The sequence below is a fragment of the Seriola aureovittata genome, chromosome 5, assembly GCF_021018895.1.
Source record: "Seriola aureovittata isolate HTS-2021-v1 ecotype China chromosome 5, ASM2101889v1, whole genome shotgun sequence".
Lineage (NCBI taxonomy): Eukaryota > Metazoa > Chordata > Actinopteri > Carangiformes > Carangidae > Seriola > Seriola aureovittata.
The window spans coordinates 8,491,018-8,517,078 of NC_079368.1; the positions used below are offsets into that span (position 1 = coordinate 8,491,018).

A 26,061-nucleotide genomic window follows, 5' to 3' on the forward strand; every position below is an offset into this window, starting at 1 on the left:
GTAACTTGTCATCCTTCCCATCCACACTCCATCCACTACACTGTACTGTGCTGAAAAGCTGTTTTCTCTGGTGGTATGAACCACAATGAGCTAATGAATAAATGGTTGGATAATATCTTGTCATATATCCATTTTCAGATTAGCAGCACTGAGAGTCAATGAACCTACAGCCCCAGAGCAGGTTATGCGAGTCTTGTTTTTTTATTTGTGTGTTATTTTATTCAGGTAAAAGCGTCATTTGAATCAGTGTTTAAGGAGATTAAAGGAGGCATGTAGGGCAATTTCTAACCACAGTGTGTAAAACCGTGGCTACACTGGTGCAGTCGTACCACTGCCATTAATATGATTAAACCCTACTTCAACATTGGGTTGCTGGTGCTCCCTGTATCACCACTGCCCAGTTGTTACGGCATAGCTCTATTTCTAACAACATGAAGAGATATATACCAAAAATAAATCACAAGTTCACTTCCCAGTTTCCTCTGCGAAATTGCACGCGACTCCAGATACCTTATCAAATAATTGATGGAATTCTTCTAGATCCTATGCTATCAGCTTTTATGTACTTTGTATGCTTTTGTGAGAGAGAGGCACAGAACCCATGTTTTTTTGGTTTCTTGGTGCATGTCTCAGAGGGTTCATGTTTACTCTGCCATACTGCAGAAACAGAGAGTCATTCCTCACTTCTCATCTGTCTTCATTCACAGGAGGCTGCTGTCTCAGAGATTAACCCAGCTCTCTCTCCCTCTCCGCTGGTCAGTTTACAGACATATTTCTCATTCGGACAAAAGTTGCCTTGTCAACATGCAGGTCAGATTCTGAATATTTCTTTGGATGAACCACCCTGGCTTCCACCTCTGAGAGGTATAGATAAGTATAAAAGCAGACATGCTTAGTTATTTTATAGGTCCTTTATCTTTATTGTTGCTGTGCTTTTTCTCACTGCGCTCCCTGTTCTTTGACATGGATTTTGTTGAAGCGGTCATGCTTACTTCATGAATGCAGGGTTGCACTGTTTGTGTGGTAAAATTCACATCTTCTGTCAAAGCAATATACGCTTGTGTTAGTTCCAGACAAGCTGTAAAAATGCAACCCGACAGAGAAATCCTATATATGGATTTATTTTTGAACAAAAGGCAAAAAGTTTTGCAGCTTCTTCACTCTCACGGGCTAAATTAGCCACTATACACATGGCATGTGCAATTAAGGATGGTGCACAGATTACATCACACTGAATTTCAGCGGTTGCCACAGTCCCAGAACATCTAATTACAGGGCCTTCACACAACAATTTTCAAGGTTCTCAGAGAATGCACAAAAACAGCATGAAGCAAGAGTGCAATTGTAATCCAGCAGGGCAGAGAAACACTTGCCAACTGCTTGTTTGCACTTATCTCAGGCTTATACAAGGGAATAGTTAGCATGTCCTCTGGGTGAATTATATCATGGCCTCTACCATTCTCAGTGGATCCCAGCCAGGAGAGGGAGAGGATGGAGTGAAATGTGAGAGGACAGCTGCTATCTACTGTTTTAACACAAATAATAATCTCCATACATCACCTAGATTATCGTAAACTGAATGCATGCAAGGGAGGGGAGATAGTAATGTCATACTAGCGGAGTACTTCTGTGTATCTCTCTGTCAAATCAAATTCAGACCCAAAAAAGATTCAAATCAAATCTTAATGTTGTTTTTGTCAGTTGTACCTAAAGGATACAAACTGCCTTTTGGCCTATGCTGGTATGTATCATTATTCAAATGCTGCTAGGCCTCTAATGGATGCAAAGATAACCACCATATTGGCCTCCCTCCACTGCCTGCCGGTGAACTTCTAAATCTATTCTAAGGTTTTGCTCATTACCTTCTACACAGTCAGTGGTCTGCCTTCAGCTTATATTTCTGAACTTTCAACCCAGCATGTATACTGACAGACAGGGGTCAGTAGGTCAGTGCTGTTTTATCACTTCATTCTCAGAGCTCCCTTTAATTATTCTCTCATCCTTTTCTTGTGCTATTGTTATGTAACCTCGTTTAAAAAAAAAAAAACGAAATAACAGGACTGGACTTTGTTCTTTAAGCTAAATGCTATATGCTATCATTCTCGATGAATGTACAAAATTCGATGACGTTTTCTGGGCCAAAGTCTGACCAACAGACCGAGCCATAGAGCCATTCCACTAGCGTGGCAAATAAAAATTATTATGATATAACTAATCCTAATTCTAAGTCTGAGCAGGTGGATAGGCAGCATTTAGTGTTGCATTAACATCCTGATACAGTTTTATTCCCAATTTGAATTAAACTGTAATATTTTTTAGGCTAATCCTTCGTTATCATTGGGGTCACTCTGTCTCAGCTTGGTGTGGCTCTTTCCAATTTGTATGAAATGAAGGGCCTCTGGGTTAAGAGGAGAATCTGCAGGCTCAGATAGTGCTTCAGAACGAGCTGTGGCAGGATGTGCTAACTGCCAGCGCTGCCCCTCCTGGCCTGGGTGACACCACTGAGCACCACAGGGCCAATGACTCACTATTGCCACACTGTCTATGTTGTGACTGGACAAATCTAATCCTCCCTCGTCATCAGCTATCACTGCCCCCTGAGCATGAGAGAAACAAAGCAGCATGAACACTGCAGGCTGCCAAAAACTGAGGACTGCAGGCTGCTGGACAGAAAGGGCAAGACGACAGCATGCAAACATGTCTTTGCTTCACATGCAGTTGAAAAACAGGGGAAAATAAATATCAGGACAATGCTTGTTAGATCCTGGAAGTTAATGTGCGCAAGAGGACTTTTGTGCTCTGTGAGTTCACTCGAGGGAGTTCATTAAGTCGGAGCTACTCCTGCCAGACTAACTTGTACACTGATTGTACTCTGAGGTGGCCATTACTTTCACACTGATTAGGAACCGGTGATTGTGTCAAGACTGATTGGGGACGCACACATTCACTGGCATTCCAATTACACCAAGTAACATCTAGCCAATGGTCAAAGTGTACTTCAGGCTATTTACATTTGACTGAGTTGTAGTGAGTGAACAAATGATTATTCTGTAGAGGTATTTCTGTAAAGCATCAGCTTTAAAATCAAAGCAGCGAAGTATCACAGTATTATACAATTGAAAGTAATCTTAACTCTCCTTCACCCAGGTTGGGCCAATTTGAAGTCTTACTCTGTATGTAATCAGTCCCAAGGTGTCCTCTTACTGACACAGACTAATATTGATGAAATACAACATATTGTCATGATATATATTAGGCTACATGTACAATAAAGCGTCCCTTATACTGGACTTTTGAGGCCAATACGATACATACAATTTAACAATACTAACACTAAGTGAAGATCCTGGATAAATTTGACGATCAAAACTGCACTAATCAGTAGTTTTTATATGAATATCTAATCGAATGACTGTGTAATGAGAAAGTGGTCACTCGTGGTTACGAATTAACCAACTCTGTAGTTTCCCTCTGTTTTATTTCAGCGTCTGCAACTTCAACTCTTACCGCTCTCATCAGGAGGAAGTTGTTTTCCACCTACCCCAGCAGACAGACACATTTAGCAACTGGCTAATAAACAAAGAGGGGACTTTAACAACTAAACAGATATTTCCCTGAAGAGTTCAGTGAAGACAAAAACCAAAGATTGGACTTAAATTTGCTGTTGGTCACAACTCAAACTGAATGCTAATATTGCTTTGTGTCTGCTTGATGATTGGCAACTGTTAGCTACTGACTTTTTTTTTTTTAAGTGATCATATGTAAATGTTGCTGTGACGATTAATAAACGTGGCTAAAAAAATCAGTGAATGCAAATTCAAAGAAATGTGATCATGCTATGTCCTGAGCAGGATATTTTACAGCTGAAAAGCTCTTAAGCGGACAAACTATGCAACTGAGAAACAGTCTGTAAACTACCTCAAACACATCTTTGGCATTTCTCTACTGCAACTTATTATTCATTGCCCAACGAACTGTATACACCAGGACCAATAAATCTGTAATAAGCCAATATCAGCTAATGTGCAGACTAGATTACTGCATTGCAGCGGTCCGTGTAAACTACATGATACAGAGCAGTAACATTTTCTAAAATACAGCACAATGTGATGAGGACAATATGTAGTGTTCATGGATGAAATTACATTTGACAGAAACACACTTTCAGTAACTATATGCATTAGTTTTTTACTTTATAATAAAACCTTAACATCAGATGATTTGAAGTAATTTTCTTAATGGTGGCTGACATTGTACAAACCATATTCATATTACCACTGTGATACTGCTTTGTTCTGTGTACGTATGTTTGTTGCTAATACTTTTCTATACATAAACATTATAATTAATATATCAATACATATTGATGTAGCAACTGTAAGTCACTGCTGCTGATAATGAAAACAAGAGGCAAGGAAATGTGAATTTTATCTGATGATTCCAACAGAAAAACATAGTCATTATTTTGAACAGAGACAAATGAGCTGAAATGTTAATTTGTAATGTCACGCTGAAGTAAAGCACCGAGCTGCTTCACTGACGATAAATATGTTGATTTCAGTCAGTGATTTGTTTGGGTTTTTTTTTTTTTTTATATCCAAAAGACTTTTATATTAGCCTAATGCTCTTTGTTACAAATTATAAAATGTGCTGTGTCAGAAGCACCTTTCCATTTACCATCATTCATTTTTCATGCAGCTGTTCATTGGTTTGCTGTCACAGATGAGAGGGCACAACAAACTCCTCCGTCTTGTTCCAGCTCCGGCAGACAATAGTGATTTCTCAGAAACAGAATGGACTGCTTAAGGGATAAAACTAATATATTTAAAAATTAAAATTCAGTGGTAGCTTTAAGGCTGCTGCTCAGCATTCCACTGCATGAGCGCACCACTCTGAATCAGAAAGAGGTGCACGACTCTCATTTTAACATAATCTCGACAATCAATCAGACACACCACAAAGAAGTCAATGGGCCTTGACAATATGTACCTGTCAGATCATTGCCTCTAATGCATTAGGCTCTGATGCCTCTGATAGACAGCGACAGCTCCGCACACAACCCAGTGCCCAACTCTCTCAGATGTAGTGACAGCCTTTTGTCCAGCCACCTGCCTGTGATTACTCAAAATCAAAAATGCAAAACCGTTTGAAGTTATGGATTCATCTCTGCTGACGGGAAGGAAGCAAAACCCGGCTAAGGAACAGCATATAAGGAGCTATATCTGTGATACAAAGAGAGTTTTGTTTTTTTTTACTGTTATTTAACTGCTTTTAATTTTTAATTTCTTGCAAAAGTATTCATGTTATTTCTGTCCTCACGTTTTTGCTTGCAGGCAAGACGCAACAGTTAGGAGGAAATAAAGTTCTTGAGTGTAACATAATGTTTGGGCAAGCTATACTTCATAAAAATCTAATACTGTGGGATGCTGCCTTAGCAGTATTTATTTCCAGAGAAAGTTCCCAGACTAATGACATTTTATTAATGCACTGAGGTAATAAAAACATAATCCACTTTTTATTCTGCTGTTTTTTTTTTTTTCTTAATATCACATGATTCAATAGCTTTCACATTACAATGAACAGTGAAAATGTCTTTTCCTCCGCCTCTTTCATGCAGAATAAAAAATGTTCAGTGGTTATAAAAAGCAACAGAAAAAAATGCAGTAAAGAAATAGGTTACTGAATTAAGCTATAAATACTTAAGGGTTTGTTTTTGTTTTTTTTTGAGGAACATTAGCTGCAGGAAATAAAGCATCATATCTCAACACTGTTAAAATGTCAGGGCAGCGTGTGTGGGAGAACTTGTGAGAGAGAGTTTCTTTGCAGCCCTAAAATCATAAGTTTACCTGAAATTGTTCAGTATAGTTACGGTGTAGTTGCATCAAAGGCCACAGAGAAAACTAAGCAAACAGACAGAAACATCAAGGGATATATGTTTAAGAGCTGAAACTATTCCTAATGAACTGAATCCCAGTGTTTCTTCTCTCTCCTGAGAGAGCAGAGTTTTCATGTCAGTTCTTGTGTTACAGAAATATTACATCATTTGGCATGAAGTATGCACTTGATCCTGCATTGTGTGACTAAGGGAGGTGGTCACTTGAAGAGGTAGTCATGTCAATCAAAGAACTGCTGCTGTGGCTTACTGAAGTTCAGAAAGCTGTCGAGACATTTTTTTCTTTTCATTAGTATTCAAAGTAAGAGTTTCTTAATTCTACTGTAAAATGTCTCTGAAGAAACTTTGGTATGATCTGCTGAGTGACTTCTGAGTGACTGACTTTTAGCCATGTATGCTCACGGCAGGGCTCTAGGGGTAGCAGCAGTCATTTGGCATTCATAATGCCCAGAGGGTGACTCCTCATGAGTTATGTGATCTGTCTGAGTGAAGTATCTGAACAGCTAATGGATGGATTGCCATGAAATGTGGTGCTGACATCCACAGTCGCAGGAGGATGAATCCTGTGATTTAGGCAATTCCCTAACTTTTCCACCAGTGCCACCATGAGGTTGACATTTCAACAAGTCCTCCCATGCATGCGTAACGGACCTCTGTTGTCATGTCAAGAAACACCGACTATACGGAGAGCGGCATACCGATTGTTGTCGTGGTTACTATAATAATGGCTTGGCTCATGGCTTGGTTAGGTTCAGGCACTAAAACTACTTGGTTAAGTTTAGGAAAAGATCATGATTTGGGTTGAAATAAGTACTTACTCAACATTAGACAATCTTTGTTGTCATGGTTACATTAATAACAATGTGGTTAAATTTGAGTTAATTGGGTTTTGCTGACCCACCTATCCACCCCAACCACCTCCTGCTGCAGACTTTGTCACTCTTTATACTGCATCAGCACACTTTTCCCTTTGCTCCTGTCATAAGTACTACAGCCTAACAACAAAACATCGCTATGGGTCATACTAACCTTCTGCACAAATGACAGAAGGACAGTCTCTGACATTTTTGGATTTGAGTGGAGTATCTAGACAACTATTGAATGGAGTAGAATAACATATTTTAGCAGTGTTCCTGGTCCCCAGAGGATGAATCCTAATGACTTTTATGATCTTCTTCAGATGATGCCACAAGTGGATCATAAGTTTTCACTTATCCAGTGAAATTAGCACAAACATTCACGGTGTCTCAAAGTCTATTGTGAAGACTGATATTTAATTTGGTATACACATCCGTGGTGCCCAGACAATGAATTGTAAAAGTTTTTGCAGTCCCCTGACACTAAAACTAATGATGATGTCCCATCAGCCTCAGCGGTACTTTGTATTTAGTACTATTTAGTCAATGTTAGCATGTTAGTACCTGCTTAACATCAGAAGATAGTTTCATCATTGTGACCATGTTGGGCTGGGCCTAAGTACAACCTTACAAAGCTGCAAGTGTGGTTGTAGACTCATAGTCTTGTTTAAACTTTGCTCTACCTCAGAAGATTCTTACCTCCAGCAGGAAGTTATGTTTTCACCTGTGTCTGTTTATTTGTCAGCAGGATTACACAAAAAGTACAGAACTGATTTTCACCAAACGTGGTGGAGGGATGGAGCATGGACCAGGAAAGAACCCACTATATTTTGGTGCGAATCCAGATAAAGGGGTACATCCAGGAATTTTTTTTTTATCATTTTCTTTAAAATTGATAGGGCATGTTTCAACAGTTCCCTCAGTTTCTCAGGAAGTAATGTATGGATCCTGATCAGACATATTCATGGTGTAGAGATCTATGAGTTTTGTGCAATTTGGTGCTGATCCAGATAATAATCCGGGATCTGGTGGAAGAAAATGTTTGGCCTTGGCAGAGGTGTGTGCTCCACTGAGAGCCATTCTAGCTAAATTGAGCTCTAAATCTGATAATACTGAAATTGTCCATGCAGGCTGAGAATTAATTTCTTTACATGAAATTTGAAACAGTGTGCAGTCTGGTGTGAACTGGTGGTCTTGGGTATTTTCCCTCTGCTGCACCACATAACCGACGCAGACAACCTGGCTGCAAACCCCCCAACAAATTTATGAGGAGGAGGTCCTCTGTTCAGACACAACTATCCCCTGATGAAAGAACACACAAACACTGCATCAGCACGTTCGTCAATTATTACAATGACCCCCCCAACCCCACCCCCCCCCCCCCCCCACAGGCACCCACACACACATTCACAGCCCCTCCCTTTAAAGCTTTTACGAAGATTTCCTTCATTCACCTTCCCTAATCATGAAATTTGATTAAATTGGTTGTGAGATCACGGCAGTTATAAAGGGCCTATTAACACAGGGCAGATGTGCTTTGTGGAAATATTATAGGACATTATACTGATGATATATGAATTTATGGGGGCAAAAAAACTCTTTTGACTCAGTGATTGGAAAGCTACAGTGTACGCCTCCCACACACACACTTTAAGTATAATGAGCATGAAAGAGCAGTACAAGGGATTTAGATGAGAGTCCACCTACTCAGTGTGTTTCATAAAACGGTCATTAAACAAACAAAGGTGCACAGTTTGACATACAAACATATAGCGTGAAACGTTTGTGATGGTTGGTAATTACACAGTAGAAAAGTTCAAACCTAGCGTGCGCCGCTGTGCCGCTGTGCCTCTACTCCTCTCTCCTGCCATGAAGAAAAAAACCACAGAAAACAGCCCGGGCCACGCCAAATTGGATTTGAGACAGGGGGAAAAAATCTGCCTCTTTTTATCAGTGTCCTCTGTCACAAATCTCAGAAGTGCACCACAGTGTGCTCAAAGCACAGCTGTAAAATAACCTTGATAAAAATACCACCAAGCCAGGGATTTCCTCTGTTCTTTTCATGTTCTCTGATCCGTAAATAAACACCATAACTGAGTTAACATCAGCTCAGTGACATCACAGGTCTTCACCTAATGCAAGCTCACTTAGGACAGAGACTCATTTAAATCTTAACGACCATATGCTCCTGATGTAAGCATAATTGATGATGTCAAAGGTTTGAAGCAGAATTTAATATTAGGAGCTTCCTGGACTCAATTTTAAATCTTCCAGCGTAATAAAAAACTGTGACAGAGAGTAGTTACATTAAGTTGAAATGAAAATATCCGCTGGAGCGTTGATGAAGTCAGACCTCTCAGTTGAGTGGTGATCGTCTTTAATTCTACCAAAACAGTCCAGCTGATTAATTTTAATTAAACATTGTACAATCTAAACCAATGAGAAACAGACATATGACGGGGTGCGAGCAAACACAATCTACAACCAGTTTATGTAGCAAAGCACAAAGACAAACGCGATCAATCTTCATTAATACTGTCGGCTTTCAATTGGAAGTTAACATCTTTTTGCATAAAACTCTGTGTTATTCCCTTGATGAGTCATATCTTCCTTTTCTAGTAAATTTCAAAAAGGCTGGCGTTTTCCGTGGAGTATGTCACCACTCTCTCTTATTTCTCGGTCCTTGCTTGCTCAAGGACATGAGTTGCAAGGCTTAAAGGACTGCCAGGGGCAAAAGAAGAGGAGCTGGATGTGTGCCACAGCACTGGGGCGCAGGACCACAGCGGTGGATCATTCTGAAGACAATTACTGATCAAAACTCTCCACTGAGAAAGAGCCGATAGTTTCCAAAAAAAAAAAAAACCCTCCAAGACAAGGCACATCCCTTGATGGGGATATAGACGCATGAGGACAGACACATGGCGGAGACAAGAGGCAGCATGGGCTGTGTGCTTAGTACTTAAAGATGTAGACTGAAGGCTATCCTTGCTTGATCCCCTTTTGGATCTTGTTAAGCTCAAGGATAAGATGAAGGGAGGGAAGATTGGATATTCCTCTCAGGAATCCAAGTGAGGTGTCACACTAGAACACACCTTGTGGCTTCAATTAATACAGAGGACAGATTTTTTGAAATATACGAAATAAGGCCAGTTCTCTGAAATCAGAAAAAAAGACCTGTAGTCCTTATCATCACTTTATCACAATGACATTTTATTCAGCAGATTTTTTTTTTTTTGGCAATATTTTAGTTGTGGTAACTCTCCGCCCTGAAAATATTTCTGCTTTTCTAACAAAAGATATAGTCACAGTGACACCAGAGAATCACGAGATTTCCCTCCCTAATTATGGCTTCATTATGCTGTGCAGGCATTTTTCAAGCATGGATCTGATCCTCTCATTTCCTGGAGTGTGTTATCAATTTTCATCACCATTCACAGTGAGAGGCTGTGTCCTGCAGCTTTATGACACACAATGCTCAATTAGGATTATATTGTGTATGGTTATACGGTGAAGGCCTTGGCATATGGCAAACATCATTAACGTACACTTCAAGCCAGTGAGTCAGCACTCATGAGAGAGGTGCTGTCAAATATCCTCTGAGCCCCAACAAAGACGCATCATCAAGGTGTACGTGCACAATAGACGTGTGAGATGCAGTCTGAGAGTGTTTAGCTGCAACTTTCTGGAAAAGCATCACCGTTCATTCTATAGGGAATCAGTGAAGGTATTTCCTTTATTATGAACCATAACTGATAAATGATTGGCTGCAGGCTTTTCTATGAATAAAATCAGATGATGACACTTGGTCTCAGGGGGGGAAAAATACAAACAGGGTATGAAAAGTAAGGAATAAGAAATCTGTTTTTCATTGCATCTGATATTAAGTTGACTATTTGCAGCTGCACATCTCAACAGATGGGTTTTGTTTTTTAACTTAAAGGTAACGGTTTCCTCTGTTTGATGAGAAACAAAGATAAAGGTATTATCTGGAGAAAATATTCACAATACTGGGCAGGATACATTTTCCAAACAGCATTTTAGGATTAAACCCTTTTCCCACAAGATAGAAGGGATTCATTAGACAGACCACCAGCTGCACTCAGATCCGTATATTCTGGCTGCAGGGCAGCCAAAGTTAATGCTGCTCTCCTCCAAGAGCCATTAAATGATAGATGCAATATCATGTGCACTGAAACTGAATATTACATTGTCATTATTATAACAAGAACTCAGATGGACAGGAAAAAGTTTTAAATATATATATATATATATATATATATATATATAACATGATGAGACATTGTTACTGTCATGTTGTGATTTGAGCTGTGAAGATCTTGCACCACTGCAGGCCTCTGTAACTTCTCCCATAAAATAATTATGGGCTTTTGAGATGAATTTTGATATAATAATCTGACAAGCCACGACGTAATGAAGCCCCAAAGCCCCTGTTGCACAGGAGAATCCCTGTCATGTTCAAATATTCATGAGATAAATGTTATCTAAGGCCAGAGTCGCTCTGGGATATGTTGTACAGGTGCAGTGGATTCTTCATAATACAAAATATACAAGAGAACAGGTATGAACTCTAATTATTGTCAGGGAGTAAAAGTGAATGAGATGTGTGCAGTATAATACTGTAGGGCACATCAATTCAGACTGTAGCACACTGACACCCTCACATAGCAGTGACTCACAGGATGTTACTGCCCTGCCTCCCCTCTTTCTCAAGTGAGGCTACAGTTGCTACTGCGAAATGTCTGGCTCCACATTGTTTGTTTAAAAAAAAAAAGCAAAGAAAAAAAAACACATATTATTAGTTAAGAGTGGACTAGAAGACACATAGGCAAATAGGCGGAAATTGTGCTTACCTCCCAAAAGTAACAGCGCCGACTGAAGCGCAAGGATATGCAACATGTTTCTTTGAGCCGTTAGGAAAACAAGAATCCCCCCAAAAATGTGTATGGAAGCCGAAATGGCTTAATTCAAAGAAAGAATCCTACTTTCGCCATCGTTAGTAAAAAAAAAAAATGAAAACGCATCTAGTCATCTTTTTCAGGTAAAAAAAAATGTCATGTCTCATCCAGTCATAGGCAAATGCTAAAAAAAATTGTACAATAGTTTTTCTTTTGAAAACCTTTTCAGTCGTGTCTTATCAACTTGTTTTTGTCCGGAAAATTCAAAAATTTCAGAGAAGGAACTTGCGCGCAGCTTCGCATCACTCTTTGAGGCATCTTTGGAGGAGAAAACACTTAGATGGCTGCAGGTAAAACCACAATGAAACCACAGTGTTGCTGTGCATTTTCACAATGATTCTCTTTCAGTTCCACAGCAGTTTTATCCAAAAGCAACCAAACTGAAAATGTATTCAATCCCCCCCTGTCTTCCCCCTCAGTTGCTCAGTTTGTCTGCTCTGTATCCTCCACATCACCAGGTTCCTCAATAAGTTGCCTGCTGTGCGCCGCGTACAGTCCAACAATTTGGAACGAATGGAAGCAGTTCCCGCCCGACATCATCTATGGTGAAATGTATAAAAGTAGACAACTTCAAGACGCAACGTATTGGTCTGCATACATCCACACCTTAGGCTACCTTAAGGTTTTTGTGAAGTCCTGGCTGAGCGCAACTCCAGCAGCACTCAGCGGCCACGGCAGAGCGCACAGAGCTCTGCTCCCGGAGCCGAATGTTCCGCTGTCACTTCTAATAAGACTTCGGCACCAGGTGGTTTGAATATTCTGCGAAAGTCCGGTTTCAAAGCGTTCATCTGTCTATGTTTATGTAGACAGGCTACAGGCGACAGTTTCAGTGGAGCTTACGCATTGTCAGCCCGTCCAATGCGCGTCGAGAGGAGCGGAGAGGAAGAAAAGCCTGTGACAATAACAAGCATTTGCACAAATCGGGGGGAGTGTGGCGCTCCGGGAGCACATCACACTCCACTGATGGTCGTGAGAATGAACATCAACATTTTTTTTTTTTTTTTAAATCAGACACTTTAAACCAAATGATTTCACATTGAAACCAAAGGCTCCTTCTCCTACTCTTCGTCCTCACGCTGGTTTGTCAGCCCTTAAAGTCACACCTTAACAGCTTTTCTAAATACACTTTCCTATCGACGCCCTCTGTGAACAAAAAGAATGACTTTAAAAGTTGTTATCGGTCATGTCCAGAATCAGATGATTGCATGAACGCACCACTTGGCAGGCACTAGCGACCTCGTGTGGCGTGAATGAGGAACTAAAAGAGAGAAAAAAAAAAGGCTTTGTGCTGCTGGAGGAGTGGAGGTGGAGGAGAGAAGGCAGCAGACATCTGACACTGTGGACACTGAAGAGATCACATTAGAAGTCGGAGTTTAAAGTGAATGGAAGAAAACAAGTTACTGATTGTGTTTCCCGTGTTATACTGAGAGAGATGCATTCAATGACTGTAGTGTGTTGAGCAGTGAGTTCCTAATGTCCTTGTTGCATTTTCAGGCTGTTTCCATTAGGATGTCTTCAGTCATACTTATTTCTACTCAGGATCTATCCCAGCATGCACAGCGAACAGCAGCCCTCTAATATGACATAATGGACTACCCTATAAGAGTAGAAACAAAAGGTAATGTATCTTTATCACCTCCAAGGCAAACATCATACGTGGCTTTATACTGTGTTTGTTTGTGCTTTCCTCTGTTTGAATTCATCTGTTGAGACTCTAAAACATAATTGTAGCTGCTAATGAATTCATCAAAAATTGAAACACAGAAAATGAAACAAAATAGGGTCCATTGCTGTAATCTGGTAATTGATTAAACTGTGAGCCACACAGCAGATTTTTTTTCTTTTTTTCTGTGCCGGCCAGATGGTGTTGTGAAAGAAAGATAAAGAAAGATCCATGGAAACTAAATACAGAACTATCAGATGCATTGCCCACAGTCTAATCATTCTTTTCCTGTGGATTTGTTTTGCTGCTTGACTTGTCTGCCTGTGCTGTGATCAGTGTAAGTTTAGGACCTCGCATTAATTTGGTTTGCATTTTGATTGGGAGAAAGAGAGTCGTGCTGTTTTGAGATGCAATTAATGTAATCATTACTTGGTAAATTTTTTTTTTTTTTACAAAAAAAGGCCAATGATTATTAATTAAAAATAAAACACACAGTAAGGACACCAACTACTTTTCGAACTATTTTAATTGCATAGAACTGAAATCATGTGTGCATGATTTACAAGAACACCACAATGTTGCATGAAAAGCACCAGTTTTATATAATTAAGCTACATGCATATAGAAAGTGGTATCACAACCTATACTTTGAATCTTTACGAGGTGCATTCACCAGTTTATATAAAAAACATCTGGCCAAGAGAGAGAAAAGCACCCAGGACACAGGACTTTCATTCAGACCGATAGAGTTGTACGGATACCGCTTCAGTTGTTGTGAAGATGTTTGTAAAAGTAGCCTAAGCGTGAGTCTGAAATCTCTTTGACAGCTCAACATATAAATCAAATCGTAGTTACAGCCTCTGCATCTGTCCTAACTTTAAGGCATCCCCTCTGGTTGCCTTCCAATTCCAGTTTTCTCCTTAAGGATCCAGGCTTTTATTCCCTCCTAAATGTATGCAATTTGATCCTGGAAACAAACTCACTCTTGTACAGCTGCAAAAAGCATTAGAGGTGGGAGAGGGGATGATGACAAAAGTGTTGATGTAGAGCAGTCACTTCCCTGGCTTTAATGGTGGGCTGGAACATCACTCACACAAAGGTTGGTAGCCGTCCAAAAGTAGCTCATTCTAGAGCTTGACACTCAGTCAAATCCCTTGAAGCCCACGCTACACTGAGGTCCATTCAGCTGCTGGAAATCAGAGGGAGCACCAGACAGAGCCAGAGAGGCTTAGGTTACATCGTCTGTAGCTGAGAGTCATTTAAAAAAAAAGGTAGCGGAACTCCTCTCAGTTCTGCACATGGTAAGTCCATTTCCCAGGATAAATTACCAAGACATTGGCTGCTGTAAAAACACACACACCATCCATCTCCCTCCGAAAGATGATAAGACGCGTAAGATTTGGAAAAATAGAGGGTAGAAGCGAACCGAGGCTATATTTGAACAGTTATCTAGCAGGCAGAAATACAAGCCATTGTGTCTTGACAGATGCGACGTTTAGATCTGCAGACCTCTCCTAGGACAGGTGTTATGACTTTGATGTCTGGAGAAAGGTCTCAAGTCTTTGATGTCTTGAAAAAGATCTGGAAGCTTTCATGCCTTGGAAATAGAGCGAAGACTGAAATGCCAGACACATTCAGATACAACCCACTGCATTTCCATTGTCAGACACACCTATCGCCACATTTTACTCTGGAATGTTTTGGCAACTTAGCTTCATGTTAGGACACACAGTTTCTCTCAAAAATACTAAAATCACTTTCTGGTGTTTAATAAGGAGCCGATAGCTTTTGTGGGATATCCAGATATTAAGAATACCAGATGGGTGAGTAGAAACACACTAGGCTGTGTTTTTGAAGTTTCCCATTGTCACCCCATAACCTTCAGCAGGTCCCCTGTGGCATATACTATCCTCTCCTCTACATTATACATAATGAATCGTCCCCTGTGTCCTCTTTTGGGTGGTATCCTTCATCCATGACCTTAACCAGCCTCAGTGACTTGTCCTCCAGTCAGTTGGTAGACAGGAGGCCCAAATTCATCACCACCTTTCATTCTCCTCCCCTAGCCTATCTGATCTATGATAGCATTAATAATAACCGCTGCAGAATGCCCTGTCACCCTCTGTGCTTTGCCCACTCCCGGTCTGCACAGATTACCACCAGCCATTCACAGCCCATTAAAACTGTATTTACTTATCAGCCTCTCTGGGGCCGTCACTCTGTTTTCAAGACTGATGCCCACAGGGAAGGCAGAGAGTGACCTTCCTATAGCCTACAGTGCTGTAAGTCACCAGTCCCAAATGATTTGTCCTTTATTTTGCTGCCTAAACTCTACTGAAAGCAATGTTGGTGCCTTAGTTTCTTTTAAGCAGCTATAATTAACTGTTTTATGTCAAAAGAATAATTTGACATTTCAAGATGATATTCATATTCACTTTCAGGTGATTAATTAAATGAAAAAAAATGATACAACTCTGATATCTGCCCATTAAGTATAAACAAACAGCAGATAGTTAGCTTAGCTCATCACAGACTGGAATCTGCTAGCCAGGTTATGTTATATCTATATAGCTTATATGTTATATATATAGCTTGTACAAAAAACAAGGTGTATGATGTTACAGTGGGCCCCTCACTGTGATAAACACATAAAGAATTATTGCCCAGCTGCGCTTGCTCTAAGCTCTGCAGATGCTTTTAGCATCTTTCAGCTCATTGTTTTGGATTTCCAACCCACAACCTTACTGTTTTTGTTTCAGTCTCACTGCTCTCATGGTGAAATTTTAAGATGTAGTTTAACATTATACACCTAAAGAGCAAGATATTTTTCTCAGGATTTAGAGGAGATCAAAACCAAAGCTAATGAGCAGTGAATGCTGCACATACACTCACTGAGCACTTCATTAGGATCACTATAGTAATACTGGGAGGGGCCTCCCTTTGTTCTCAAACAGACTCGGTTCTTCGTGGCATGGATTCCACAAGATGTTGGAAACTTAGCCAAGTAAGTAGACTAGAAGTAAGAAAGTAGCCATTAGAAGATGCTAAAGTGTGGCTATAAAGGGAACCACGTGCTCAGCAACAATACTAAGATAGGCTGTGGCATTCAAACCAACATTCCCCACACCTTTACACCACCCCCACCAGCCTGGACTGTTGACACGGGGCAGGTTGGGTCCATGGATTCATGCGGTTGTGACCCTATCATCTGTGTGCTTCAGCAGAAATCCAGAGTCATCAGACCAGGATACGTTTTTCCAGTCTTCAGCTGTCCAGGTTTGGTGAGCTTGTGCCCACTGCAGCCTGAAATTTCTGTTCTTGGCTGACAGGTCTTCTGCTGCTACAGCTCATCTGCCTCAAGGTTCTACGTGTTGTGCATCCAGAGATGCTTTTCGGCTCACCACAGCTGTAAACAGTGGTTTGCGCCAGTCTCGCCATTGTCCTCTGACCTCTCAACAAGGTGTTTCTGTCTGCAGAAATGCCGCTCACTGGATGTTTTTTGTTTTTGGCATCACTCTGAGTAACAACTGATGTGAACATTAACTGAAACTCATGACCTGTATCTGCAGGATTGTTTACACTGCACTGCTGCCAGATGATTAGCTGATTGGATAATTGCATAAATAAGCAGGTGTACGTGTGTGTGTTCCTATAAGTTCTTGGTGAGTGCACATTCTCCTTGTGGAGAGAAACATAACTCCAAATGAATGCTAATGTTGTTCCATATCTGCTTGTTGTCAAACAGGCAAATATTTGCAACTAAAAACCTCATTATGTGTCAGTGTTTTCTGCAGTTTTTGCCCCAAAGTGGCCAAAAATCGACTTATTGCATGTTTAATGTAGGAAACCATCACCATGCTTATTGTTTATAGCTCCTACCACCGCTGCAATTTATTCAGGTTCTTTAAAGCCAAACGTTCTATCAAGATAGTGACCACATTATTAATACTTTAATACATTACTCTGCCTCAAAGTACGTCACAGATGTCCTATAGCTGTGGTTGGGTACACTGCATAGGTGCCATTATATTTGACTGACAGCTGAGCAGTCACGATACCATACATGGGACAAGGTGAACTCTCCTCATTCTTCCTTACACAGACAGTTATTTCTTATCAGCCAGAATGTGTCATGGTCTACTTTGGGTGTGCTTAACTTCCCCTGACCTTTAAAAGGGCTGATTATTTCCATCCACAATCTTCACTCGGCAATATGCTGGCAGCACAAAAGGATATTAGGCCCAGACTTGCTGGTCTGATAATTCTAACTCTCAGTGTGGAACTGAAGGAAGCCAAACCACAATGCACTGCCACTCTATTATCATTTCGCTGCCTCCACCTTCACCTTCAGCGTCGGTATTCTATGACCTTTCACCCCGGTGTGCAGCTTCTGCAGGAGCAAAGGAGTTCTGTGTGTGTTCTGTTTTATTACATCTTAAAACTACTTTGTATCCATGGTAATTAACTTCTCCTTTAAGCATCGCCCTCCTGGGAGAAATTACACAGCTTTTGCATATTCCAGAATACTTTTTAAGTACGTAAATCTCCTCGGTGTTGGGAGACTCCCTTGCTTCGGCTCCCCTGGCAGCGCTATTTGATAAAAATAGAGGGATTCCAAAGGGGACCAACAGGTCTAAATATTCAATAGATTCTTACTTTACTTGTGGTAATCTCGTAATCAGAGATTCGAGGGGGTCACATTTATCACCCAGGGAACCAATAAAAGTCTTATTGTGTCCTGCTTCCTTTCACCTCAGGAGGAAATGTGAATCAGATAAATGATGGCCTTGTTTCAAGAGAGGCTCAATCTATTGCCAATGATTTGTGGCCAACAAAGTAATTCTGATACCGTTCTTTGTATTGATAGATGGGGCCTAAATTTAATAAAGAGCCAATTTACTCGTACAGGGTTATAGGAATGGAACTGCAGTTATCTTCCCTCTTTTTTCCCTCTTTGCCTCCATCCTCCAATCGGACTCAAAAATAGACAGCAAGAAAAGGACAAACAGCACAAAGAGTGATGTTTTTGATAAAGCTTTGTTCTTAACTACTACCATTACTCTTTGATACCTATAATCCCAGTGAGTTGTTTCCTCACAGTATTGAGAGAGATTACATTACTATATATCTATGTGAGATGTTTGTGACTTTGTGTGGTTATTTTTTGTCAGTGGGGTTTAATTTTAAGCGTAAAACTTTACATTTTGAAACTTAAGCTCGAGAATTTAACTCGTATTAAGTTGTGCATTTCTTTTTTTCATTTTCCTTTTTTTTTTTTTTTTCTTTTTTTTTTGGGGGCCAAACACTACTGGATGTATCATGCCACCTGCTGTTGTCTAACAAGAAACAGAATGCTCCTGTAACCACATGGTGGCAAAGGTACAAATTAATTTCAGTGAGAGAAGAGATTGTCTGCTTCACCAGGGAACCCCAACAGGTGTGTGCACAAAGACTTAAGAACTCATCGCCAGCAGATTTGTAAAAGGAGAAGTAAAGCCGGTTATTCATTAGCACATGTCTTGAAAACAGAGGGTAAATTGAGTGTGGTTGGAAAATAGCAAAAGAGCCTTCAGCCACAGTAGAGGGATTCTGAGCAAGCTGCCATCCGTTCAGGGAACAATGCTTTATTGATTGAGTGACTTGAATGTGAAAATAATAACTGTCTTGAAAGTGACAAAATTGGAATTAATCAAACCTTGTTTTCCACTCCAGAGGAGAAGCTCAGCTCTCAGTTTGCCAAATAGATTCTCAGTGCTATTTCTTTGTGGCTCTGCCCAAGTGTGCATTTACATGATGGGTTATGCTTATTTTCATGCATGTGTAGACCTGTGCACTCTGTGATTCCAGGCTGCAGTCTGTTTGCCTGTGCTGCACTGCTGCCACCTAAAGACCTAAACTTTGAATCGACCATTATTTGCTCAGCAATCAGACAGCATACTGTACTTCACCTGCATAATACACACACAGCTGCAGTCATAGAGTTCAGATGATGAAGTCATCCTATATGATTTATTTATTTATTTTAATCTTACTCAACAGAATCTCACACCTTACTAGTACATTGTAGGTACAGTATGGGCTTCCTAGAGAGTGCTATTGTAATGCATATTGCAGGTTTTCCACTGTCTCCACTGTCCCAGCAGCCCATATTTAACACATGCTGTTTGTTTTCTTGCAATTCACCATTCAAGGGAACAGTGTTTCATTTATTTTACTGGTGGTCTCACACTCTTAAAGAGGATGTCTCAGTTTAACTCATGTGTCTGTCTACCTCAGCAGGACATTTATTGCATCGCTTTCCAAAACATTACAACACGGTATGTCAGCAACAACATATGTTGTGTTAAAATGCACTGTCATTAACATGACCTGCCTTCAAAATCAGACACAGATGTGTTAAAAAAAAGACATCTTTTGTGAGAGAGAACTCCTCAGTAGTTGTCAAAACGAGCCATCTGTCACCAAACCCCGACACGGCAGGGTTTTTTTTTTTTGCAAAACAGGACAAATGCAACTGTTAGCAACCAGATGCTGTCAGCATAATGGAGTAGTTGTCAAAAAATAAATAAATGCAGCTGTCTCTTGTGCTGTCTAATGTGCCATATGGACAAACGAAACCTGTGTTTCAGCCGTCTGAGTTGGTGGTATCACATTTTTTTCAGTAAGAACATCAAATTGAAAGGATCTGATTTTTGCTAATCAATGATTTGATTGCTGGAAGAAATTGACATAATGAAAAATGGTTTGTTTAATACATAAAAGAACATGACAGATACATTGTAGTGAACTAAATTATATTAATTCTAATTAAATTTGACATCCATAGCTTCACATATCTAAAAAATGTTTTCTGTGTTGCTGACTGACTTTTTTAATGCATACTCACAGTTTACTATTGGGATGTCTGTTTAATGGAATATTTTTAAAAGCCTGTGCTGTTTCCTGAGTAAACCTTTGTAATTATCCAGGCTTAGCACCACAGTTAATGGTGTTACTGACAATATGGCTTAGGTCCAGTATTTTGTTTTATCTGCCAGGTGTTTTTGAATTTTTCATGATATAATAATGTAAGAACCACAGGTCAGCACGAATGGTGGAAAGTAAGTGCATGTACTCAAGTATTGCACTTCTCAAGTAGCCTGAGGTACTTCTACTTTACTTAAGTATTTCCCTTTTATACTACTTTATCCTTCTACTCCACTACATTTCAAATTAGATATTGTACTTTTTACTATCTATCTGACAGCTGTAGTAACTAGTTACTTTTCAGTTTAGATATTAAACAAATAAAAACCTTCTACACATTTTAATTATTAAATCAGTGGTTCTCAACCCGTTTGGCTCTGGACCACTCACATGTTTCAGATGTCTATGAGTTGTTAGCAGTTCCACACACGAGACACTGCTCCTTTAAACCTCTCAAATGGTTTCATGACAATAATTGTTCAAATGAAGCAGAGATGACAGAAAAGTACTAAAACTGACCTTTGTGCAGCAGAACAGTATTTTCTGATTTCATCTTACAACCCCTCCGATTCATACCTACATGTATATCAAGTATCTAAAGTAGATTAAATCACCTCCACATCGACCTGGCACAACAATAAAATATTACTTTTATATTAGTGCATCAGTTAATGATACTATGTAATATACTGTATAATGATATATAATGATTAGCCACGAGGGCCCCTTTAGTTTAAGTATTTTTTACTTATAATACTTTAAGTATAATATTTTTTCTGATAATAATTCTGTACCTTTGAGAGAATGATCTCAGCAGGCTACTTCTTCCAGCACCGGTCAGAACCATCATTTCAGGAGAAATGGATTTGGAAATGGAAATGGAATGGAAATAATTTTTCCCACGAGAAAATATACTGGATAAATATTGATATTATCATATTATGAACAACGGAGTGTAAAGAGGAACCCTCAGTGCCGCTGAGCTTTAAAGGGGAATGAAAACACTGTCGGACCGATGTGGGCGTGGTGGCAGCTTCCTGTTTTGAAGGCAAGCGACTAACGTGAGTATCAGAGTGAGTTTCTAATAACTTTCCTCCTTGAAGTGATTCTTATCAAATACCAATAAACCATAATTTAGCAAGTAAATGATAATAGATAGAGTAAATTTAGCCAACAACGCTAGCGTCAACTGTGACGTTTAACATTTACCTGCTAACTAACAATATAACTTCTTTCTTAGAGCATAAATACAGGTGTCGTAAGTAAGCAAGCAAAATGTCACGTTTACGGACATGAGGAATAAAGTGGTTGTGTGAGCATAAATTATATAGTTACATTTATTAGGATAATGTGATATTCTGTGAAGGCTACAAAGTGTTTACCTTAGCAAGTTAGCGTAATGTGTCGCCCGTTTTTTTTCATTTGTCAGCTGAACTCCAGAGATAACTGAAGCCCCTGATAAGACTTTCATTCTCTCTGACACTGACACACCCTCTGTCTTTAACTTGTACGTCTGTGTTTTTTTTTTGTTTTTGTGATATCAGGGACTGATTCGCGAGTGCTGTGACGAGCGGAGGAGCCATGCCTTTCCTCCATGGGTTTCGAAGGATCATCTACGAGTATCAGCCGCTGGTAGATGCTGTGATGTGTGTTGTTGGACTGCAGGGAGGAGATGGTAGCAGCCAGGAGGAAAGGTAAATCTGAAGCCTTAAGTGTTGCTGGAGTGACTGTTTATGTTTTGTCAATGCAGTAACAAGTTGCGTCACAGAGGTGATAAAGAAATTATACGTTTTTCAACTACCATTTGTCACTTGTTAATACTGTTCATATTTTATGTATCTGAGCGTATTCTACTCTTTGCTGTTATTTATATATCACCATACATATTATTTTGCACATTATTGCTTTTTGCACCTTTGGTTAGATCCTTATAGGACTACACAATTAATTGAAATATAATTGAAATTGCAATACGGCCAACTACAATATCAGAATCGAAGTATCGTAGTATTTTTTTTGCATATCGTGCAGCCTTAGATCCTAAACTGCATTTTGTTGTCTCAGACATCTGTGCAATCCAAGACTTGCAAGGTTAAAGTAACTACTTCTAACTTCATTTTCAGTGGCGGTTTGTAGCACTCATTCTCTGGTTGAAACGTTGGTGCTTCTTTCTGCTCTTGTGTGCAGAGTCAGAAGCCCCGAGGATGAGTCCAGTCTGTGTAGTCCTCTAGTGGAGCTTCTGGAGCGAGAGTCCCAGTCAGAGGTGTTTGTAGAAGGTATCAGCTATGCTCTGTTTAAAGTGGCGGAAAGGGGACTTGTGTATGCAGCTAAAATCCTTATACGCTATGGAGCTTATCTAAACTTTGAAGGTGAGTAATGATTAGGGAATTCTTCTGCTTATTTCAACAATTGATGTTGATGGTTTTAAATAACTTTGTCCTCAAATGATGTGCAGTGCAATCAGTAAAAACATGGTTTACTGATTTCTAGTGGTATCTAACACCAGGTTCAGGAACAGCAGGCGTATTACTTCCAGTAATACACCTTGAATTTAGATTGTTGTAAGTTTAGGTCCAATGACACATTTGTGAGGACTGTGAAAGGTAATTAGTTTTCTAGCGTCCATCTTGTTTTTTTGTGTGATGATGGCTCCCTGGCTGCTCCACGCACAATTATTTCTGCTCTAAATTCATAAAGAACATTTAATGACAGATTCCACTTCAAAACATGAGTGGACCTGCTGTTTTCCTACTTTAAACAAGTAACTGCACATGTATAATGAGCGAGTTGTCATCCGTATACACTTGAGAGATAAGTCCCCCTTTTGCAAATTGCAATGGAAACTTGCCAGGGCTCAGCCAAACTCTGCTGTGGTGACCTCTGGTGGTTGTAGAAATGTGTTTCCCCAGGGACATAATTAGGGGATCCATGCAGAGGCTGCTTCATTCATCTTTCACATTTCTTGGATGCCTCTTTCCAGGAAGTTAACACTGACAAATGCTCGCTCAAAGCATGCAACACTCTCAAGTTTCTCTATACTTTTTCAAGAATCTGATATTCTTTGTCTTCATGTTGAAGAATAGGCACTGTGCTGAAGCAAGAGCATATATATGGGGACAATATACATGTATATAGGGAGTCAGTCTGGACATTGTTAATATTGTATAGATAAAAGAAAATGATAAGAAGAGAATCGGTTCCTGGGCCCCTGGGAAACCAGGTACAGGTGCAGTTCTGGTACCTGACCACCAGAGTCTATGAAGGTTGTTTTGCTTAGCCTACATACATTTAAAGAAAATGGACTCATCATAAATCTTCATCTGTCTGATTCATATTTCCTCCCTGTGATCGAGTGTGTTTCCCATTCTCCAGACCCAGTGTCATACTACAATCCACTACATATAGCAGTTTTGCGGAACAGGCCAAATATGGTGAGGCTGCTGGTCGGGCACGGAGCTGACATTGAAAAGAGGGACAGGGTGAGTCAACTGTCTAACTTAAATGAACGAGTGTCCGTGTCGTCTCTTGTTCTCATTGAACCCTCTCTGACTTTCATTTTATCGTTTCATGTAAATACTAAATCCTATGTGTTATTCGGTAGATCCATGAGAGCAGTCCCTTGGATCTTGCCAGCGAGGAGTCAGAGAGACTGCCCTGCCTGCTCACCCTGCTGGACCTCGGTGCTGATGTCAATGCAAGGGATAAACATGGTAAATTTACATTGCCCAGCTTGATTCCAAAACATTGATTCAGTCACTCATTCATTCATTCTGACACTGATTTATTTGGTCTCGTCTCCAAAGGGAAAACTCCTCTGCTCCATGCTTTGGCAAGCAGCGATGGACTGACTGTGCACAACACAGAGAACATCCAGCTTCTTCTTCAGAGAGGTACTGACTGCGTAACGGCCCTCATCTTCTCTGTGCCTTCTTGTCCAGTAATACCCTCTCAAACAGTATCATGGTTGAACCACTACATATAGAAACTTGTGTTAGTAAGCATAACTACCCACCCCTATGCATTTTGAGCTCAAATGAAACTATCAGTGGTTTTCAGGCTAAAATACACACATACAGTTTTTAACACAACAAAAAACGGAGCAGGACCAGTCCTGTGATCCAGACTGAAGTCACTGACACGACACACAACACTGAGTGACACTTTCTTCACTACAGGTGCTGACGTGAATGCTGCAACTGTAGACGGTGAAACAGTTGAGTCCTCACTGGTGTTTCTGGTGAAGGAGGCCCTCGAGGCCAACATGGAGGACGCTGCTGCGATTGGTAACTTCTGCCTGAAAACCACACAGCTCCTGCTGGCTCACGGCGTGGACCCCAGCTGCTGTCTGAGTGAGGATGGCGAGCCCTCTCTGACACAGACAAGCCTGGAGTACTTTGACCGTCTCTTTCCTCTGGCTGTGCTCTTAATGCAGAGCGGAGCCTCTTTGGTGTGCTCCTATCACGGCGGCTCCTGTTGGTCAGGTTACAGCCTCCTTTTCCAGCGGCTCCAAACAGCCCTGGAGCAGTGCTCTGATCAGAGTCACGCCTCTGAGCTCCTGGAGCAAGCTGAGGTGTTGCTCGACTTAGCGAGGGTAAACATGCCCGCGCTACATCTGCCTCTCAGGCTAGAGCTCCCTGTGCCTGGTCAGGACCCTCACCCATATGCTCAGGCTCTGGTTGACCTGCACAGCCAGGTAGTAGAGCATGAAGCGAGCCCTCCTGCTCTGCGATGCCTTTGCAGGGCATTTATAAGGAGCCACCTACAGCCCTGGCCACTGGAAGACAGAGTCAAAGCCCTGCCGTTACCAGACAGACTGAAAGACTTTCTTGTCCCTGAGCACACATATACCCCAAAACCTGGCTGGGACTGCTTCAAGCCCCAACAGAGCCAACGCTGACGATGTAAGCTACTGCCTACTTTTTGTTCTACCTAAAAAATCTGTAATGAAAGACTGAACAGGCCTGAAGTCATTTGAATAACATGTCTGGACATTTGTCCAAAAATGAAGCTAAACCTAACAAACCATTGAGGCCTTTGTTGAATTCTCATTGTGTATCGTCTGTGCCAAATTTACAGACAAACGTGTGTATGTTTACTTCAACATACAAAGATCTGTATGTACAAATAAGCGTTTTGAATTGTAAGTTGTCAATGTTATTAAACCCCGCAGTACAGCTGAGTGAAGCAAGTTCACGTGTAAAGGATGTTGCAGTACAAAATAAAAGCCACCGGATGGCACTGTTGCTCCTGCATATCAAAAGTAGCTCAGATGCCAGGGTCAAAGATTCAGTTATTCTCAGTGCAGCCTATTAAAGTTGTTCTAGCGCAGTGAGGTCCATCTATATTTTATCTCCTCGACATGATGGTGTGGCATTGTGGAATTTGTGTATCTTCTGGCTTATCAAGAATGTGGACCAATAAAACACATCACATGTTCCACCTACAGCGTCCTGATGCGTGTATACAGTAAATGCATGTTGACATTATATTGTTTGTCAACATATTACTGTTTTGAACTGACCAGGTAGCGGCAGTGCAGCGCTGAATACGACTCTTAACACTCACCGGCTAACTGTTTATAGGGGAATAATCGCTGATATATATTTGTCTCATGATTGTGTGCATACACCAAACATGAGTTGAGTGAATGCTAGAATAAAGAAGCGGGGATAAAATGGTACAACACTGCAGGAAGAGTGTGCATGT

At 40.5% G+C, this 26,061-nt stretch overlaps 2 protein-coding genes across 4 annotated transcripts in view; one reads left to right on the forward strand and one right to left on the reverse strand.

The window, feature by feature from the left end:
• si:dkeyp-14d3.1 (transmembrane protein 132C) overlaps positions 1-13,738 on the reverse strand; it is a 129,728-nt gene extending 115,990 nt beyond the window's left edge. Inside the window, exon 1 of the mRNA XM_056376537.1 lies at positions 11,622-13,738. Within this exon, the coding sequence (XP_056232512.1) occupies positions 11,622-11,667 (46 nt within the window). The 5' untranslated portion in view covers positions 11,668-13,738. The remainder of the gene's footprint in view (positions 1-11,621) is intronic.
• A 7,625-nt stretch (positions 13,739-21,363) lies between these two features.
• On the forward strand, positions 21,364-25,794 carry asb6 (ankyrin repeat and SOCS box containing 6). Of its 3 annotated transcripts, none has more exons than XM_056377429.1 (7): positions 21,364-21,416; positions 21,900-22,049; positions 22,543-22,724; positions 23,728-23,834; positions 23,957-24,065; positions 24,159-24,245; positions 24,531-25,794. In XM_056377429.1, exons 2-7 carry the CDS (start codon positions 21,937-21,939, stop codon positions 25,250-25,252), a joined length of 1,320 nt encoding a protein of 439 aa, XP_056233404.1. In that variant the 5' UTR covers positions 21,364-21,416; positions 21,900-21,936; the 3' UTR covers positions 25,253-25,794. The 3 variants fall into 3 exon arrangements, with proteins under 3 accessions (XP_056233404.1, XP_056233406.1, XP_056233405.1); XM_056377431.1 differs by having other exon boundaries at positions 22,543-22,631; XM_056377430.1 differs by having other exon boundaries at positions 21,368-21,428.
• The last annotated feature ends 267 nt before the right edge of the window (positions 25,795-26,061 follow it).

What these genes read in the sequence shown, in the direction of transcription:
- asb6 (XM_056377429.1), top strand. Translation starts at nt 21,937, where the DNA reads ATGCCTTTCCTCCATGGGTTTCGAAGGATCATCTACGAGTATCAGCCG. An exon ending in CAATGCAAGGGATAAACATG is followed by an intron (nt 24,066 to 24,158) that starts GTAAATTTACAT and finishes TCGTCTCCAAAG; the next exon opens with GGAAAACTCCTCTGCTCCAT. An exon ending in CCAGCTTCTTCTTCAGAGAG is followed by an intron (nt 24,246 to 24,530) that starts GTACTGACTGCG and finishes TCTTCACTACAG; the next exon opens with GTGCTGACGTGAATGCTGCA.